The sequence below is a fragment of the Rhinopithecus roxellana genome, chromosome 16 (assembly GCF_007565055.1).
Source record: "Rhinopithecus roxellana isolate Shanxi Qingling chromosome 16, ASM756505v1, whole genome shotgun sequence".
Lineage (NCBI taxonomy): Eukaryota > Metazoa > Chordata > Mammalia > Primates > Cercopithecidae > Rhinopithecus > Rhinopithecus roxellana.
Window position 1 is genome coordinate 15,544,277 of NC_044564.1, and position 20,341 is coordinate 15,564,617.

Here is a 20,341-nt window from a genome sequence, read left to right on the forward strand (position 1 = left end):
GGATATTATTTTTTAACGGTTATAGAGTTTCTACTTAGGATGATGAAAAAGTTCTGAAAATGGATAGTGGTGATGATTGCATCCCTGTGAATATACTTAATGCCACTGAATTACACACCTAAACACGTTAAAATGGTAATTTTCGTGTATATTTTACCCAATAAAAAAATAAACACAGAAAGGAGATGACAAAGGGAACCTTATCATCTGAAAAGCGTTGCAATACGACGTACACGTTGTGCTGCCACTGTGGCTCTAAGGCCTATCACCTTCCAAAGTCTACCTGCGGCAAATGTGGCTACCCCACCAAGCGCAAGAGGAAGTATGACTGGAGTGCCAAGGCTAAAAGACTAAAGGCCACTGGGACCAAATGAGGCACCTAAAAAATGTACACCGCAGATTCAGGCACGGATTTCCATAAAGGAACAACACCTAAACCCAAGAGGGCAGCTGCAGCAGCCAGTTCATCTCAAGAATTGCCTTTTTTTTTTTTTTTTAAATTAAAAGACAGGGTTTCGCTCTGTCGCCCAGGCTGGAGTGCAGTGGCACAATCCCAGGTAGCTCGGATCACAGGTGTACATCATCACACCTGGCTAATTTTTAAGTAGAGACGGGTTTTCACCATGTTGGCCAGGCTGGTCTCAAACTCCTCAGCTCAAGTGATCCGCCCACCTTGGCCTCCTAAAGTGCTGGGATTACAGGCATGAGCCACAGAGCCCAGCCAAGAATTTCAATAAACGTAGCTTCACAATTAATGTTCTGGTTCATAAAAATACAAAAATAAATAAATAAAATAAACATATGTAAGTTTATTCATTGGGAAAGAAACCCTGGAACTAGATAAAAAGTCCTAGGATACATAAGAAAATAAGTTAACTATTTGAGAACTTTCATTCCTTATAAGTGAATAAAAAGTTTAATTTCTCATTTAGTCCATTTAATATAATTCTTTTTTTATTTTTTATTTTATTTATTTATTTATTTTTTTGAGACGGAGTCTGGCTCTGTCGCCCAGGCTGGAGTGCAGTGACCGGATCTCAGCTCACTGCAAGCTCCGCCTCCCGGGTTTACGCCATTCTCCGGCCTCAGCCTCCTGAGTAGCTGGGACTACAGGCGCCCGCCACCTCACCCGGCTAGTTTTTTGGGGTTTTTTTTTGTTTTTTTTTTTTGAGACGGAGTCTCGCTCTGTCACCCGGGCTGGAGTGCAGTGGCCGGATCTCAGCTCACTGCAAGCTCCGCCTCCCGGGTTTACGCCATTCTCCTGCCTCAGCCTCCCGAGTAGCTGGGACTACAGGCGTCCGCCACTTCGCCCGGCTAGTTTTTTGTATTTTTTTTAGTAGAGACGGGGTTTCACCGTGTTAGCCAGGATGGTCTCGATCTCCTGACCTCGTGATCCGCCCGTCTCGGCCTCCCAAAGTGCTGGGATTACAGGCTTGAGCCACCGCGCCCAGCCCATTTAATATAATTCTTATCAAGAATTTTTCTTTTATGGAGAGCCTATGTATTCGGCATTATGCTGGGGAAATAGAAAATGAGACGAAACCTGCATTCACAAGCTTACAGTTTACTTGAGGAGTTCGAGGATGCAGTGAACACCGATCATATCATTGTACTCAAGCCTGGGCGACAAAGCAAGACCTTATCTCTTAAAAATTTTTTTAAAAGACTGGGCGCAGTTGCTCACGCCTGTAATGCCAGCACTTTGGGAGGCTGAGGCGGGCGGCTCACAAGGTCAGGAGATCGAGACCATCCTGGCTAACGCAGTGAAACCTCGTCTCTACTAAAAATACAAAAATTATCTGGGCATGGTGGCAGGCACCTGTAGTCCCAGCTACTCTGGAGGCTGAGGCAGGAGATGGCGTAAAGCCGGGAGGTGGAGCTTCCCGTGAGCCGAGATCGTGCCACTGCACTCCAGCCTGGGTGACACAGCGAGACTCCATCTCAAAAAAAAAAAAAGTTAAAAACCAGTTAAAAAATAAAAAACAAACCTACCTACGTTTCAACACTCTCTTCCATGAAACTCACATAAAACTATTAGGAAATACTACTGGGCAGTATATGATTACGTATTCATTTGTTTTGCAGAAGAGTTACAAGGGCAGAAGTTACAGAAAATTAATGAAGACCAGAGATGTAAAATATGCTTTCAGAAGGGAGGTGGGACTGGAAGACAGTGTTAAAAGGTTAAGTAGGTTTGTTTTTTGTTTGTTTGTTTTTTACTTTTAAGGGATAGGGTCTCGCTTCATCACACAGGCTGGAGTACAATGATATGATCACAGTTCGCTGCAGCCTTGAATTCCTGGACTCAAGTGATCCTTCTGCCTCAGCTTCCCAAGTAGCTAGACAAGCACATGACATTATTATGCCTAGCTAACTTTTTTATTTTTAGTAGTAATAGGGTGTTACTATGTTGCCCAGGCTGCTCTCTCCAACTCCTGGTCTCAGAGGATCATCCCGTTTTGGGTTCCCAAAGTGCTGGGATTATAGGTGTGAGCCACCGCGCCTGGCCTGTTTTCTTCTACATTACAAATTTATTAAAATGGGCGGTAAGGTTTCATGAAAAATAAGAAGACCATACAAAATGTATTGTACTATCGGAAACAATTGTGTGCCTATAAAAAATGTACATACATGGCCAGGTGCAGTGGCTCACATGTGTGATCCCATTGCTTTGGGAGGCCAAAGCAGGAGGATCACTGGAGCCCAGGAGTTCAAGGCTGCAGTGAGCTATGATTGTGCCACTACACTCCAGCCTGGGTGACAAAGACAGACCCCGTCTTTAAAACAAAGTACATACCTCAAATTTTGCATTTTCACAGTCCATGTACCACAATCCAATCCCAAGCATTAAGTAGATGGATGTAATCTTTCCAAATAACTTTTTTTTTTTTTTTTTTTGAGATGGAGTCTCGCTCTGTTGCTCAGGCTGGAGTGCAATGGTGTGATCTCGGCTCACTGCAACCTCCGCCTCCCAGTTTCAAGCGATTCCCCTGCCTCAGTCTCCTGGGTAGCTGGGATTACAGACACACACCACTACGCTAATTTTTGTATTTTTAGTAGAGATGGGGTTCACCACGTTGGTCAGGCTGGTCTCGAACTCCTGACCTCAGGTGATCTGCACACTTCGGACTCCCAAAGTGCTGGGATTACAGGTGTAAGCCACCACACCCGGCCTGTTCAAATAACCTCTTTGAGAATCTGATGGCCGGGCGCTGTGACTCACGCCTGAAATCCCAGCACTTTGGGAGGTCAAGCCAGGCGGATCACGAGGTCACAAGACCAAAACGATCCTGGCTAACAGGGTAAAACCCTGTCTCTACTAAATATACAAAAAATTAGGCTGAGGTAGGAAGAAGAATTGCTTGAACCTGGGAGGTGGAGGTTGCAGTGAGCTGAGATCGTGCCACTGCACTCCACTCTGGGGCAACAGAGCAAGACTCTGCCTCAAAAAAAACCAGAATCTGACAAATTTAACTTTAATGCCTATAGGATCCAATAATTGCACTTCCTCCCACCTTCTGATGTATACAGATACTTAGTATAATTTTTTTTTTTTTTTTTTTTGAGACAGGGTCTTACTCTGTCACCCAGACTGGAGTGCAATGGCACCATCACGGCTCACTGCAACCTTGGCTTCCCTGGCTCAGGTGATTCTCCCACTTCAGCCTCTTGGGTAGCTGGGATTACAGGCACATACTACCATGCCCAGCTAATTTTTTGTACTGTTAGTAGAGATGGGGTTTCGCCATGTTGCCCAGGCTGGTCTTGAATTCCTGGGCTCAAATGATCCATCTGCCTTGGCCTCCCAAAGTGCTGGGATTACAGGCATGAGCCACCACACCTGGCCTCAGTATAATTTTAAGAGTAATGAGGCCGGGCACGGTGGCTCAAGCCTGTAATCCCAGCACTTTGGGAGGCCGAGACGGGCGGATCACGAGGTCAGGAGATCGAGACCATCCTGGCTAACACGGTGAAACCCCGTCTCTACTAAAAAATACAAAAAACTAGCCGGGCGAGGTGGCGGGCGCTTGTAGTCCCAGCTACTCGGGAGGCTGAGGCAGGAGAATGGCGCGAACCCGGGAGGCGGAGCTTGCAGTGAGCTGAGATCCGGCCACTGCGCTCCAGCCTGGGCGACAGAGCGAGACTCCGTCTCAAAAAAAAAAAAAAAAAAAGAGTAATGAGAATTACAGTGTTGGTTTTGTTTTGTTCTGCTTCGCTCTGTCATCCAGACTGGAGTGCGGTGGCATGATCTTGGCTCACTGCAACCTCCGCTTCCCAGGTTCAAGTGATCCCCCGCCTCAGCCTCCCATGTAGGTGGGACTGTAGGTGTGCACCACCACGCCGACTAATTTTTGTATTTTTAGTAGAGACAAGGTTTCACCATGTTGGTCAGGGTGGTCTTGAACCCCTGACCTCAAGTGATCTGCCCACCTTGGCCTCCTAAAGTGCTGGGATTACACGCATGAGCCACAGCGCCCAGCCTACAGTGTTGATTTATCAAGTTTCTATTATTTTAAATAAAGTTTTGAGAACCATAAAGTAGTTTTAACCGATAGTAAATATATATATATATATATATTTTGAGACAGGGTCTTGCTGTGTTGCCCAGGCTGGAGTGCAGTGGCACAATCACAGCTTACCACTGCAGCCTCAACCTCCATTTCAACAAAAGGCAACTCTATTCTCCCAGTTATTCGGTTCAAAAACCTGAGAGTCACACTTGGCCCCTCTCACATCCCCATATCCCACATCTTATCCGAGAGCAAATCTTGTCGGTTCTGACCCTCCACCCACTGCCACCACTTTGGTCCAAGCATCATCACCCTTATCTGGCTCCGTGCAATCAACGCCCCTGTGGAATCCCTGCTCCCTTGTTCTCCTTCAGATCATAGCAGCCGGAGAGATTCTATTTAATATTAAAATATACATCAGATAGTATAGCTCCCTTGGAAAATTCTCCAAAGGCCTTCCCACATCATATGAATCAAGTCAAAATCCTTGAAATGGCCAATGAGGCCACCCTCTCCTTCAGCCATTCTCTTCCCACCCACCATTTTACCTCCTGCATCTCTCCTTTTGCTCTCTGCTCCACTGCAGTGGCCTCTAGGCTGCTCCTTGAAACTAGCAAGCTCTGCCTCAGGTCTCTGCATCCTGGTTCCCTTGGCCTGAAATGCTTTCACATATTTCAACAGGGCTTGCCGCTCACCTTCCTCCTTCGGGTCTTTAATCAAATGTCACCCTTTCAGGCCTCTCTAGCCACCTCAAAGTAAATTACACCTCCTACCCCATTCCCTGTCCCCTTCTCTATGTTATTCTTCTCCTCCGCACATATCACTAACAAATCTGTATTTTATTTACTTAACTTATTTATGATGTGTCTCCTCCCACTAGAATGTAAGTTCTAGGAGGGCAGGGATTGTTTCGTTTACAAATATATGTATCATCAGTGACTAGAACACTACCTGTCATAGTCTGTGCTCAATAAATGTATGTTCAAGAAACAAGGAAACACTAAGAAAAAAGTTGACTACTAAATGCTTTCAATTGTTTTACCAACTCTCCCAAAAGTGAAGTTTCTTAGTCAAGCCACTGAAATTTGAAAGGAACATATGGTGCATGAAATATTTAATAACATGATTTCCTTTTTTCCCTTGTAGATATGACTAGCCCTTTGACCCTGAATGATTCTGGCAAAAAGTTGCCATCTGCCCACTCTTTCAGATTCATCATCAACAACCACCACCACCAATACTATTCTTGGCTTCTAGATCCATGTCTAATCCAACACTGTACATTTCTGAATTCAAGTTTTTCAATCTAACCTACATGGATATTAACCTATCTAGAAAGATCAGCCTATGAAAGACTGCAAACAATCTGTAACACAAAATAACATGGTATTCCCTTAGAAAAAGAATACCCAGGGTCCAAAGAAATTGGTTTGACAGAACTTAAGCAAATTCTTTCATAAAAAGGGATCTGAAAAAAAGTGACAGGTTGGACTGCCATCAATTCAGTTTTTATTTTTACTTATTTATTTATTTTGCGATGGAGTCTCACTCCGTCACCCAGGCTGGGAGTGCAGTGGCACGATCTCAGGTCATTGCAACCTCCGCCTCCTGGGTTTAAGCAATTCTCCTGTCTCAACTTCCCGAGTAGCTGGAACTACACCCACCTGCTACCATGCCCAGCTAATTTTTGTATTTTCAGTAGAGACAGGGTTTTACCTTGTTGGTCAAGCTGGTCTCAAACTCCTGACCTAAGGTGATCCACGCACGTCAGCCTCCCAAAGTGCTGGGATTACAGGTATGAGCCACCACGCCTGGCCTCAGTTTTTAAATCTTCGTATTTTTCATATTACAAGATAACCCAAGTTTGTTGTTAAAAGACACTTGGAACATCACACAAACCAAAAAGAGAAAGTTTTCTCCTATTCCACCTAAAGCTCAAGTCCCTAGAGATAAAAATTTTGGTCTAAAATCCTTCCATACTTTTTTTCCTGGACATACACAAACATTTTTGTTTTACAAAAATGGGGCCATACCATAAAGAATGATTTTCAAATTGCTTTTTTAATTCACCACAACACAGACATCATTCAGTGTTAGTACTTTAGCAACAAACATCCCTATGTGCCTTCTTGATAGACTTTCTACAGCAACGGTTCTCAAACTTTTTTTGAGATGGGGTCTTGCTCTGTCACCCAGGCTGGAGTGCAGTGGCATGATCATGGCTCAATGCAGCACTGGCCTCCCAAGCTCGTGACCCTCCCACCTCAGCCACTCAAGTAGCTGGGAACACAGGTGTGACACCACGCCTGGCTAATTTTTTTTGTTCTTGTTGTAGAGACAGGGTCTTATGTTGCCCAGGCTGATCCTGAACTCCTGGACTCAAGCGATTCACCTGCCTTTGGCCTCCCAGAGTGTGAAATTACAGGCATGAGTCACAGTGCCTGGCCTCAAACTTTTTAATCTCAGGCCCTTGTCACACTCTTGAAAAATCACTGAAGGCCCCAAAGAGACTTAGTTTGTGTAGGTTATCTCATCAATAGTTACCATATTAGAAATGCTGAAATTTAAAAAAATAATTATTCATTTAAAAACAAATATTTTTATTACTGGAAAATAACTGTTTTCTCCCCCAAAAACAGACTTTCTAGATAACCGTAGATATTGTTCTTCGATGCTACGTCAAAACATGGTAAATGGTAGTTTCTATTTTTTTTTTTTTTGAGAGGGAGTCTCGTTCTGTCACCCAGGATGAAGTGCAGTGGCGCTTTCTCAGGTCACTGCAACCTCTGACCCCCGGGCTCATGATATTTTCCTGCCTCAGCCTCCCAAGTAGCTGAGATTACAGGCGCATGCCACCACATCCATCTAATTTTTGCATTTTTAGTAGAGATGGGGTTTCACCACGTTGGCCAGGCCAGTTTTGCACTACTGACCTCAAGTGATCCGCCTGCCCCATCCTCCCAAAGTGCTGGGATTACAGGCATGAGCCATTGCGCCCAGCCAGGAACTTCTTTTTTTTTTTTCCAGACAGAGTTTCGCTCTTGTTGCCCAGGCTGGAGTGCAATGCACGATCTCGGCTCACTGCAACCTCTACCTCCCAGGGTTCAAGCAATTCTCCTGCCTCAGCCTCCCAAGTAGCGGGGATTACAGCATGTGCCACCACGCCCGGCTAATTTTGTATTTTTAGTAGAGACTGGGTTTCTCCATGTTAGTCAGGCTGGTCTTGAATTCCATACCTGAGGTGATCTGCCCACTTTGGCCTCCCAAAGTGCTGCGATTACAGGCGTGAGCCACTGTGCCCGGCCTAGCCAGGAATTTCTTAAAGGCTGGGTGCCATGTAGAATCTGAAACCCTACCAATGAACTGCATTCTTTTTTTTTTCCTCCAGAGACATGGTCTCCCTCTATTGCCCAAATTGGAATGCACTGGTGTGTTCACGGTTCACTGCAGCCTCAACTCTTTGGCTCCAGTGGGAGCTTGGCTAATTTTTAAAATTTTTGTAGAGGTAAGAGCTCACTAGATTTCATGGCTGGTTTCGAACTCCTGACCTCAGGTGATCCACCCACCTTGGCCTCCCAAAGTGCTGGGATTACAGGCGTGAGCCACGGCACCTGGCCTCCATTTTGCACTTTGAATGGATCTTTAACCTGTGCATGATTTTATATCACGCATTGATCATTTAGAAAATACTGGTTTGGCTGGGCATGGTGGCTCACACCTGTAATCCCAGCATTTTGGGAGGCTGAGGTGGCCAGATCATTTGAAGTCAGGAGTTCAAGACCAGCCTGGCTAACATGGTAAAACTCTGTCTCTACTAAAAATACAAAAAAGTATTCACTTGTGGTGGTGCGTGCCTGTAATCCCAGATACTCGGGAGGCTGAGGCACTAGAATTGCTTAAACCTGGGAGGCGGAGGTTGCAGTGAGCTGAGATCGTGCCGCTATACTCCAGCCTAGATAACATACCAAGACTCTGTCTCAAAAACAAACAAAAAAGAAAATATTGATTTACTGATTTATGTGGATCTTCCAAATAATACATTTCATTATATTAAAATATGGTATCTGTAAATATTACCACCAATCTCTATATCACAGTGGCAGATAAAAATTCTCCATTAGCCAGGCATGGTGGTGCACACCTGTAATCCCAGCTACTTGGGAGGCTGAGGCAGGAGAATCGCTTGAACCTGAGAGGCAGAGGTTGCAGTGAGCCGAGATTGCACCATTGCACTCCAGCCTGGGGGACAAGAGCGAAACTCTATCTCGAAAAGGAAAAAAAACAAAAATTATCTAAAATCCTAATTTTCACTGGAAAGCTAAAATTTCATCATCGGCAACAAATACTACCTGGTGTTTTCTTCGAAAGATTCCTTCATACACTTTTTAGTTTGAATAACCATAGACTGTCATAGTTTCAAGTAAACATGGTAGTCCATGACAAAAGTGGCTAGTTCAGTTTGCAACCCAATCACCGAAGTGCTTTTCCTGGAGATAACCATTATACTTTACTACACAGTATAAGTGCTTGATGCATACCTCCCTTTTTAACCTACAGAATATTAAGAAGACATACACAAGGGTCAAAATTTAATAAAACTAATAATTTTTGCTGCTTCATCAAGGTATTTTCCAGTGAAAACTGGTCAGGTGCAGTGGCTTATGTCTGTAATCCCAGCACTTCGGGAGGCTGAGGCGGGTGAATCACCTGAGGTCAGGAGTTCAGGACCAGCCTGGCCAACATGGCGAAACCCCGTCTCTAATAAAAAATACAAAAATTAGCCAGGTGTCAGTGGCACGTGCCTGTAGTCCCAGTTACTTGGGAGGCTGAAGCAGGAGAATCGCTTGAACCCGGGAGGCAGAGGTTACAGTGAGCCAAGATCGCAATACTGCACTCCAGCCTGGGTGACACAGAGAGACTCTGACTCAAAAAAAAAAAAAGATATTTTTCAGTGAAAAGTGGATGTGTGTGTGTATATATATATTTTTTTAAGTGTGAGTGCATGTCACGAAGAATGCAATGACTGCAAGTACAGTTAGGTGCCACAACCCTGATTCATGCTAAGACACCTGCTTTACTTTTGTACCATTAGTGCAAACGTCAACACAGCAAAAGAGACAAGATCTTGGTACTCTATTAACATGAAAACAGTTTTAGCCTCTCAACCCCTGAAGGGATATCAGGGACATGTAGGGAACTACACTGCTTTCTATATCAGCTTCCCGGAATGAGAGAACTGGGTCAGTGGCACATACATTTCAAATTCTGATAAGTTCTGCCAAAGCTCTCCAAAAAGTCTGTACCAATTTTCACTATGTAAGGTGCATGATCATCACAAGTTAAAATGTAAATAATTCACTTTTTAAATCCTGAATTTGGGAGCCATCATAACATAACACATGACCGTATTTGCTTGCCTAAAAACAAAGCTAAAATAGAATTAATGTTTCAAGGCAAAGTAAAATGAAAGCACCCAGATTTATTTAGATGAAGTGAATATTTTCTTGTGTAAGAAAGTAAAATTTCAACTGTCAAATGCAAGTTCATCCAACAGAAGCCTTTGTTGACTGCAGTCACCCAATGTTAAGAAGTATTTCTGGGCCGGGCGCGGTGGCTCAAGCCTGTAATCCCAGCACTTTGGGAGGCCGAGACGGGCGGATCACGAGGTCAGGAGATCGAGACCGTCCTGGCTAACACGGTGAAACCCCGTCTCTACTAAAAATACAAAAACTAGCCGTGCGAGGTGGCGGGCGCCTATAGTCCCAGCTACTAGGGAGGCTGAGGCAGGAGAATGGCGTAAACCCAGGAGGCAGAGCTTGCAGTGAGCTGAGATCCGGCCACTGCACTCCAGTCCGGGCGACAGAGCCAGACTCCGCCTCAAAAAAAAAAAAAAAAAAAAAAAAAAAAAGAAGTATTTCTGAATGAATTTCAAACTATAAGCCACTGGCACACTTCATACGTTTGCTTATAGGATAGGTGGTCTCAATTGATTTTTTAATATAAAGGGCACAATCTGAAAAATGGCAGGCTGCAACAGTACAAACAGTATCCCTAATTAATTGGTTATAGACATCAGTGTAAGCCGACCCTTAGCTTTAACTTCACACAGAATTACTGGACATGAACATAAAACATACTGTCAGCACTCAAATGCCAAATATGTTCATAAAAATGTCAAAGACAACTTTTATTGGCCCAAATGTCACTCTAAACAGTGAGAAGAGAAAATGAAAGCTTCATCAACGAGGAAGGGATTACTCCTATGTAAGGTAAGACAGAAGCTGTGTATCTAAAACTCAAAAGGGATGCTGCCTCCCCACTTGATTTTTCCCACATGGCTCCAAAGTGAGTATTTTCAAGTCCCACTTATGATGGAAAAGGTCAAGGATATTAGCGTCAACCAGTATCTATGATTCTTAACTTTACCAGGAAAACAAACCACTTTGAGAATATGATAAAAGCTCTCTGCAGACAAAGCAGTAAAGAATCCATGCATGTCAGAAGAGCCCTTGACTTCGGTGAGAGCAGAATCACAGAACCATGCATCCTAAGAAACCACTGAAGTCCAGCCCCTCAGGAAACTGAAGCCCTGGAACAGTAAAATGGCTTGTCCAAGGTCAACAGTGAATTCGCAGAGGAAGCAGGCAAGAAATAAGCAACTCAAATAGATTTTGAATAAAGCCGAACTCACAAAGTAACTTTTTCTTATACAAAGTTAAGTTTCACCAGAAACTAAGAGATAACTAAAGTAACAAATGTATTAAGTGGAATTGGAAGGAACTGTCGCAAGTACTATTGTTCAAAGTTCCTTGAAGGCCTAAGATGAATGCATGAGGAAAATAATGAGCAGAAATTTTGAAAAGAACTCACCATGTTCCACAAAAACATTGCAGTGTGGACCCCCATGCCTCGATGATTCCTTCTTCCCTGCTCCTTTGATAAAATGCAGGGCAGGCAAGCTTGGCCTTCTTTGGTCCCCAAGAACTTTTCCAGGCTGCTGCCCCATAAAGTAATAATGGGTACCCCTTTCCAGAAGAGGGTTCACGATCTTCCAGAACAGTCAGAGAGCGTAGAGGCAAATGGCATATACGTAGGATTTCACATTCGCTGCATCTCCACAAGTCAGCAATTGAAGTCAATCAGAGAAAGACATCTTCCATAACAAAAGGAAGCACTTTTTTTTAGGTTGACACTTGCAAGCAGGAGTTCCAATTATTTTCGCAGTTACCAATTTTAAGTAATATAATTGCAGTGCTACCCAAAAGTTTCTTGATTTTTTTTTAACGGGCTGAATAACAATTTCTTTTCAAGAAGAAAAACCTAAGCAGAAATATTCACAGGGAATGCTGAAAAGGGTCAATAATGCTAGCCATTTCAATTCCCACATATAAAGGAAACGCTGATCGTCTTTGGCTACTCCTCCAGAACTTTTCCTGTGGAAGTCACCAACCCCCTATCTTAGCTTCTTCATCTTCCAACAAATTTCCTGCCGAACTAGTGGCCGCTCTCGCTCCTCTGCTCTGCTCTCCGGAAAAGGACACGGGTCACCCAGATTTCAGCGAGTTTGCCCTCGACTCTGACGAAAAGGAATGCATTGCCAGCAACTTTTAAGTCCGCTTTTTAAAAGGCCTGTGGAACCAATCCAGACTTTTCCTTTGCATTAAAGTTTTTGGCTGAGCTGAGACTAAGGGGGCCGTAGGTGACATTGGAAGAAGTCAGGGCATTAGAGGCTCGCGGGAGCCACCTTGGGGGAAGGGGAGACCCCTTGACAGCAGGGAGGGATTTGAATGAGGGGCCCTGTGGCCAAAGTTGGGGCCGGGATCCGGAACAAGGGGCGGCTCGGGGCTGAGGGAGACTGCCGGGGCGCGGCACGGGCGGCTTACTCCAGGGCGACGCTCTTCCACGCCTCGGAAAACGGGGTGTCCCAAGCTGGGGGAAACAGACCACCGCCAGTGTCCCAAAGCCGGGGCGCAGCTGTAAGGGACGAAATACTCTGGCGGCCCAGACAGCGGAAGGCGGGCGCCGTGTAGAGGAGGCCCGGCCGCCTCAGCTGCCCCAAGCCCAGGGGTCTCTGCCTGAGACACCCTCTCCCCCGGCCCCGGACGCTGACACCACTACCGCCCTCAGGCAGTCACATCCCCAGAGCTCCGCCGAGGGACTCAGCCGCCCCCCGCCGGTAGGGCCGTGGACAGCGGAGGGGCTCCTCAGTCGCAGCACCCGGGAACCGGCTCCGGCTCCAGCGCTGCTCAGGCACAGACACCGACCCCCGCGGCCGCCATGATGGATTACGAGCGGCTCCACAACGAGGCCAGGCCCCGCCCTCGGCCCCGCCCACGACGACGTCCGGAGCCCGCCTCGAGGGGACCCGGATACCCCCAGGGCCGCTTTCCCGGGACACCGCCGCGCGTCCCGACTCTGGTCCCACTGCCTGCGAAAGCCGGGCCCGGCACGACCTTTTAAATGTGGCTTCTCTGAGCGCAAGGTGAGTGGTAAGGAAGCACCCGCCTCCTCTGTATTCTCATTGGCCTCCGAGAATCCGGGTCGGGCCTCTTTCCTCCGTCCCACTGGTCGATGGGGGCAGTAGGGCTGGATCTCCCAGCCAACCGTGTTCGGCGCAGTCCGCGGTGCGTGCCGGGAGTTGTGGTCCCACGACACCCGCGCGTGTCCTCCCGCATTGAGACTCGTCGCCCGGACCCCGACCGCTGGGCCTCGCCCCGCCTTCCTGGGACCTGGTGGACCCTCGCCGGCCGAGCGTCGGCTGGACCGTGTCTCCCCGGCACGAGTAGCGAGACCGGGACAAAGCGAGGGAAAAACTGCGGATTGGATTTTCCTGGAACCGGAATCGGATGATTTCCTTCAGTCTCTAAGGGAGAAAATGTGGCTTGCTCTTAGAAGCCAAGGTTTTTGATGCCTCTCAACCCCTTCACCCTCCAAAAAGCATAAATATTAGAACTAGCGGACCGGGCGCGGTGGCCCACGCCTGTAATCCCAGCACTTTGGGAGGTCGAGGCGGGTGGATCACCTGAGGTCGGGAGTTCGAGACCAGCCAGACCAACATGGAGAAACCCCTTTTCTACTGAAAATACAAAATTAGCCGGGCGTGGTGGTGCATGCCTGTAATCCCAGCCTCAGGACGTTGAGGCAGGAGAATCGCTTGAACCCAGGAGGCAGAGGTTGAGGTGAGCCGGGATCGCACCATTGCACTCTAGCCTGGGCAACAAGGGCAAAACTCCGTCTCAAAAAACAAAACAAAACAAAACAACTAGCGAAGAAATATACAGAAATAGGGAAAACATCCGACATGTTGCTAACGAATTCAACTATTTATTTGGGCATTAGGAGGCTTACTCATTACAGAAAAGGCATTTGTTGAGTTTGCCAGGCGCTATCAGATGTTTGCCCTGGAACGAACCTTTAAGACTATGAACATTTCACAGGTGAACACGTATTCACATGAAAACATCCTCTATATTAGCCGAGAAAATGCCCAGATGGTTGGGTTTAGCAAGTCTACAGAACCAATGACCTAGATGTGCCAAAGCCACACCTGATAGAATCCATGTTCTGCGACTAAAAAGCTCCTTGGTTCCTATTGGCTCTCCACGTCTCCCCAGAGCGATGCATCTGACAGGAATCCCATTTCTTTCTTTCTCTCTTTTTTTTTTTTTTTTTTTTTTTCAGATGGAGTTTTGCTCTTGTCATCCAGGCTGGGGTGCAGTAGCAGGATTTCAGCTCACTGCAACCTTCACCTCCCGGGTTCAAGCGATTATCCTGCCTCAGCCTCCCGAGTAGCTGGGATTACAGGCACGCACCATCACGCGTGCCTAATTTTTGTATTTTTAGTAGAGACGGGTTTCCCCATGTTGTCCAGGCTGGTCTCGAGCTCCTGACCTCAAGCAATTCACCCGCCTTGGCCTCTCAATGTGGTGGAATATAGGCGTGAGCCACTGCGCCCGTCCCAAGATCCCGTTTCTAAGGGGGGATCTACTTATCAAAGTGCCTACTTTACACCCAGCACTGTTTGCACTTTCCATAAACTGCATTATCTCATGTAATCCTCCCTATAGTCCAGTGAGGCATGTAAAACTATTCCCCATAATACAGATGGGGAAACAGAGATGCGACTTACCTACCCAAGGTCACTAGGCCAATATGTGACAGAGTCACAATTTCATCCCAGACTGACCTTGCTCCAAAACCCATAATTTCCACTGTACCATTCAGTATCAAAACCCTAGGCCGGGCGCGGTGGCTCAAGCCTGTAATCCCAGCACTTTGGGAGGCCGAGACGGGCGGATCATGAGGTCAGGAGATCGAGACTATCCTGGCTAACACGGTGAAACCCCGTCTCTACTAAAAAATACAAAAAAACTAGCCGGGCGTGGTGGCGGGCGCCTGTAGTCCCAGCTACTTGGGAGGCTGAGGCAGGAGAATGGCATGAACCCGGGAGGCAGAGCTTGCAGTGAGCTGAGATCCGGCCACTGCACTCCAGCTTGGGCCACAGAGCAAGACTCCGTCTCAAAAAGAAAAAAAAAAAAAAACCCTGTTGATCTGAGACCACCGATTTTTCACAAGTTGCTGCTGATATCAGAGGAACAGCTGCATGATGAGTGTTGTACATTCAGCTATTATATTAAGTATTTTAGAAATATTTCCGCTGCATTGAAAGATGACACTTTTGATACTGGTTTCAATAGGAATTAGTTACTTGGAAGGTACTGAATGGAAAACATGAAAAATTGTGCCTAGGTTTAGAACTGGGATTTATAAATTCAGATGTGATTTGGTTTAGCTTTGTTCTCTCACAAAATTATCTGGCTGACAATCTTAGTTCTGATCTGTAGTGTCATTCTTCAACTGTCAATGCCCTTGTTCTCCTTTATTTACCCATTTTATTTATTTATTATTTACTTATTTATTTTTGAGGCAGAGTCTTGCTCTGTGGCCCAGGCTGGAGTGCAGTGACACGATCTCAGCTCACTGCAACCTCCACCACCCAGGCCAAAGCGATTCTCCTGCCTCCCAAGTAGCTGGGATTTCAGGCACACACCACACACCTGGCTAATTTCTGTATTTCTGTAGAGATGGGGTTTCGCCATGTTGGCCAGGCTGGTCTCAAACTCCTGACCTCAGGTGATCCGCCCTCTTGGCCTCCCAAAGTGCTGGGATTATAGACATGAGCCATTGCACTTGGGCTATTTATCCCTTATCTTATCCTGATTATATCCTAATTATTCCTTCTGGAGATTGTGTTTTCTTTTTATTCCCATTCATACTTTAGTTATTTCCTCCTTTTTTTTTTTTTTTTTGAGATGGAGTCTTGTTGTATTGTTCAGGCTGGAGTACAGTGGCAGGATCACTGCAAGCTCCGCCTCCTGGGTTCATGCCATTCTCCTGCCTCAGCCTCTGGAGTAGTTGGGACTACAGGCGCCTGCCACTACGCCGGGCTAAGTTTTTTGTATGTTTAGTAGAGACAGGGTTTCACCGTGTTAGCAAGGATGGTCTCGATCTCCTGACCTCATGATCCGCCCACCTCAGCCTCCCAAAGTGCTAGGATTACAGGTGTGAGCCACCGTGCACATTCTTTATTCTCTAGTTTAGCTTAAAATTGAGCAGTCAAATCAGAACCCCTAACACACTTTTTTTTTTTTTTTTAGACAGAGTCTCACTCTGCCACCCGGGCTGGAGTGCAGTAGCATTATCTCGGCTCATTGCAACCTCTGCCTCCTGGGTTCAAGCAATTCTCCTGCCTCAGCCTCCCGAGTAACTGGGATTACAGGCGCTTGCCATTATGCCCAGCTAAGTTTTTGTATTTTTAGTAGAGACGGGGTTTCACCATGTTGGCCAGGCTGCTCTTGAACTCCTGACCTCGTGATTCACCCGCCTCGGCCTCCCAAAGTGCTGGGAACACAGGCATGAGCCACCGCACCCGGCCAATACACAGTTTTTTAAACTAACAATTCACGGCCGGGTGCAGTGGCTCACGCCTGTAATCCCAGCACTTTGGGAGGTCAAGGCAGGCGGATCACTTGAGGTCAGGAGTTTTGAGACCAGCCTGGCCAACATGGTGAAACCCCTCACTACTAAAAATACAGAAATTAGCCGGGTGTGGTGGCATATGCCTGTAATCCCACCTACGCAGGAGACTGAGGCAGGAGAATTGCTTGAGTCTGGGAGGCGGAGGATGCAGTGAGCTGAGATTGCGCCACTGCACTCCAGTCTGGGAGACAGAGTGAGACCATGTCTTGAAATAAATAAATAACAATTCACTTAAGAAGTATTTATTGAACACCTGTACGTGAAGTACTGCTTTAGGTGCTAAGACACTAGTGGTGGGGGGAAAAGCCCACCCTCGCCATCACAGAACCTACATGGAGGGATGGACAATAAACAAAATAATAGTCTAAACAAAAGATCAGCCTCAATGCTGGAATTACATTTCTGGGTCCATAAACTTCCAGTCAGCCCAGCCCATCCTTTAGAGGATGGGACAGAATTATGACACCTCCCTAGAGCCTCAATCTACACTGATTCACAACTGCAAAGGGGCTTCATCGAGTCTCTTTAATTCTGAGTTCATTTCTTCACTGGTAAATGGAGGTCACAGCTTACTTTATAAGGGTTTTGGGTTTTTTGTTTAATTTGGTTTGTTTGAAGACAGGGCCTTACTCTGTTGGCCAGGCTGGAGTGCGGTGGAACAATCTCAGCTCACTGCAGCCTCAACTTTCTGGGTTCTGGTGATCCTCTGGCCTCAGCCTCCCAAGTAGCTGGGACTACAGGCACATGCCAGCACACCTACGATTTTTTTTTTTTTTTTTTTTTTTTTGCAGAGACAGGGTTAATGAGAATCAAACTAGATCTTGTTTGGTTTTCCACAAAGATTGGGACTGTGCTTGCTGGGAGTCACAGCAGAGGTCAACTGCATTTGATCTGAAGGCCTATCCCTAGTTTTCCACTTTGTCATTTTCTCGTTTTAGGTGAGCCCCATGCCCAATGCCCAGACTCTAATATTTTTTTCTAGAGATGCACTGTACTTTTTTTTTTTTTTTTTGGAGACAGAGTCTCACTCTGTCGCCCAGGCTGGAGTGCAGTGGCACAATCCTGGCTCACTGCAACCTCCACCTCCCGGGTTCAAGTGATTCACCTGCCTCAGCCTCCTGAAGGATTACAGGCACCCACCACCACGCCCAGCTCATTTTGTATATTTAGTAGAGATGGGGTTTCACCATGTTAGCCAGGCTGATCTCGAACTCCCAACCTCAGGTGATCCACCTGCCTCAGCCTCCCACAGTGCTGGGATTACAGGTGTGAGCCACCGTCCCCAGCTGATGCACTGTACTTTTAAAATCCCTGTATAATACTGTAGAATGATGCTTTTTAAAAAGCCGAGGCACAGTCTCCAGAGGTCCTGAGAACATAGGCCCTGAATGATACTTTTAACGCTTAAAAACTAGAATCCAAAGCCTGGCAAATGCCTGACAATCAGAAACAAATACTGCTTGGCTGGGCACGGTGGCTCACATCTGTAATCCCAACACTTTAGGAGGCCAAGGCGGGCAGATCACCTGAGTTCAAGAGTTCGAGACAAGGCTGGCCAGCCTGGCGAAACCCCATCTCTACTAAAAATATAAAAATTCGGCTAGACGTGGTGGCTCACTTCTGTAATCCCAGCACTTTGGGAGGCCGAAGTGGGCAGATCATGAGGTCAGAAGACAGAGACCATTCTAGTTAACACAGTGAAACCTCATCTCTACTAAACATACAAAAAATTAGCTGGGCATGGTGGAACTTGAGTCGTTCCAGCTACTCAAAAGGTCTGAGGCAGGAGAATCGCTTGAACCTGGGAGGCAGAGGTTGCAGTGAGCCGAGATTACACCACTGCACTCCAGCCTGGGTGACAGAGTGAGACCATCCATCTCAAAAAAAAAAAAAAAAAAAAAAAAATAGCCAGGCGTGGTGGTGGGCGCCTGTAGTCCCAGCTATGCAGGAGGCTGAGGCAAGAGTATCACCTGAACCCGGGAGGTGAAGGTTGCAGTGAGCTGACATCCTGTCACTGCACTCCAGCCTGAGGGACAGAGCAAGACTTTGTCTCAAAAAAGAAAAAAGTAATATTGAGTAATATTGTCAAATATTGAATAAATCCCTTCAAGTTCATATATTTTAATTAAAAGTGATTCAGTTAAAGCAACACCCCAAGTTGCTAGAGGGATTCAGTACCCAGGTAAAGATCTGTTTATTCCATTTTTTGGAAAAACAAAACAAAAACCAAAAAAACACCTACTGGAATTACACTTAACAATGGCGCCCTCTAGCGGGCCACTGCAAGGAGCTAATCACTAAAGATTGCTTTTAGATAGACCTTTATTAGTTCCACTTAGTAGGTAATCACCATTCAGCAGGTACTGGCTGAACAGCATAGGCTGGCAGGCCAGGGGACACCGAGTGAGGAGGGTAAATAAGCTGACATATGGCCCTGGTGAAAACCAAACCCAGCTACTCGGGAGGCTGAGGCAGGAAGATTGCTTGAGTCCAAGTCTGTAGTGAGCCATGATCATGCCAGTGTACTCCAGCCTGGATTAGAGACCTTGTCTCTCAAAAAAACAAAACCAAACGACGCAGACTCTGGCTCTTTGCCATTCCCTTCTCCCCAGAAGTATATGGCCTGGATAACCTTCTCAAAAACATGACAGGTCGATCCATCTAAAGCTGCAGCACAGCCTATAGAATATTCAATTGTCTGCAAACTCCCCCAAACTAGTAATACAACTTGGGATAGGAAAAACAAAAAAAAAAGAGGCCAGGAGTTGTGGCTCACACACGTAATCCCAGCACTTTGGGAGGCAAAGGTGGGTGGATCGCTTGAGCCTGGGCAACAAGTGACAAATTGTCTCTACAAAAAAAATTGTAAAAATAAAAAAAAAGTAGGCAGGGCGTGGTGGCTCATGTCTGTAATCCCAACACTTTGGGAGGCCAAGGTGGGAAGATGGCTTGAGCGGGAGGGTTGCTTGAGGTCAGGAGTTCAAGACCAGCCTGGGCAACATAGACTTCATCTCTACCAAAAAAAACAAACAAAAAACAATTAGCTGTATGTGGTGGCTAAGCACCTGTAGTCCCAGCTACTCAGGAGGCTGAAGCTGGAGGACTGCTTGAGACCAGGAGTTTAAGAAGTGATTGTGCCACTGCAGTCCAGCCTAGGTGACAGGGCATGACCCTGTCTCAAAAAAAACAAAAAAAACAAAAAAGCCAGGCATGGTGATACATCACATGCCTGTGGACCCAGCTACTTGGGTGGCTGAGATAGGTTCACTTGAGCCTGGGAGGTAGAGGTTCCAGTGAGCCATGATCATGATCGCTTGGGTGAGAGTGAGACCCATCTCAAAAAAAGAAAGTGAGGTAAGAAGTTGTTTATTGTGTTGTTATAAAGAAGCATACCATTTAATGAAAAGGAGCCAAGTTGTATTTCAAAGTTATCAAATGCAGTGTTCAAAGTTACTAGCATTGAGACTGTCCTAGGTTTACGTGGAGTAGTTAGGGCTCTGTCGGAAGGCATTTTGTCTGCCAAGCCCTTCCTCAGCTGTCCTCAGCTCCTTATTATCACCCAGAACAAAAGAACAGAAAACAATGATGTTAAGACATCTATACCTGGGCGTAGTGGCTCATGCCTGTAATCCCAGCACTTTGGGAGGCTGAGGCGGGCGGATCACAAGGTCAAGAGATCGAAACCATCCTGGCCAACATGGTAAAACGCCGTCTCTACTAAAAATACAAAAATTAGCCTGTAATCCTAACTACTTGGGAGGCTGAGGCAGGAGAATCGCTTAAACCCAGGC

General features: G+C 46.3%; 1 protein-coding gene and 1 pseudogene across 1 annotated transcript in view; one reads left to right on the forward strand and one right to left on the reverse strand.

Annotated features, from left to right (window-relative positions):
• ABL1 (ABL proto-oncogene 1, non-receptor tyrosine kinase) overlaps window positions 1-13,002 on the reverse strand; it is a 180,379-nt gene extending 167,377 nt beyond the window's left edge. The window contains exon 1 of the mRNA XM_010360952.2: window positions 11,382-13,002. Coding sequence (XP_010359254.1) covers window positions 11,382-11,517 — 136 coding nt within the window. The 5' untranslated portion in view covers window positions 11,518-13,002. The remainder of the gene's footprint in view (window positions 1-11,381) is intronic.
• LOC115893983 lies at window positions 186-5,667 on the forward strand (annotated as a pseudogene).
• Window positions 13,003-20,341: the final 7,339 nt, after the last annotated feature.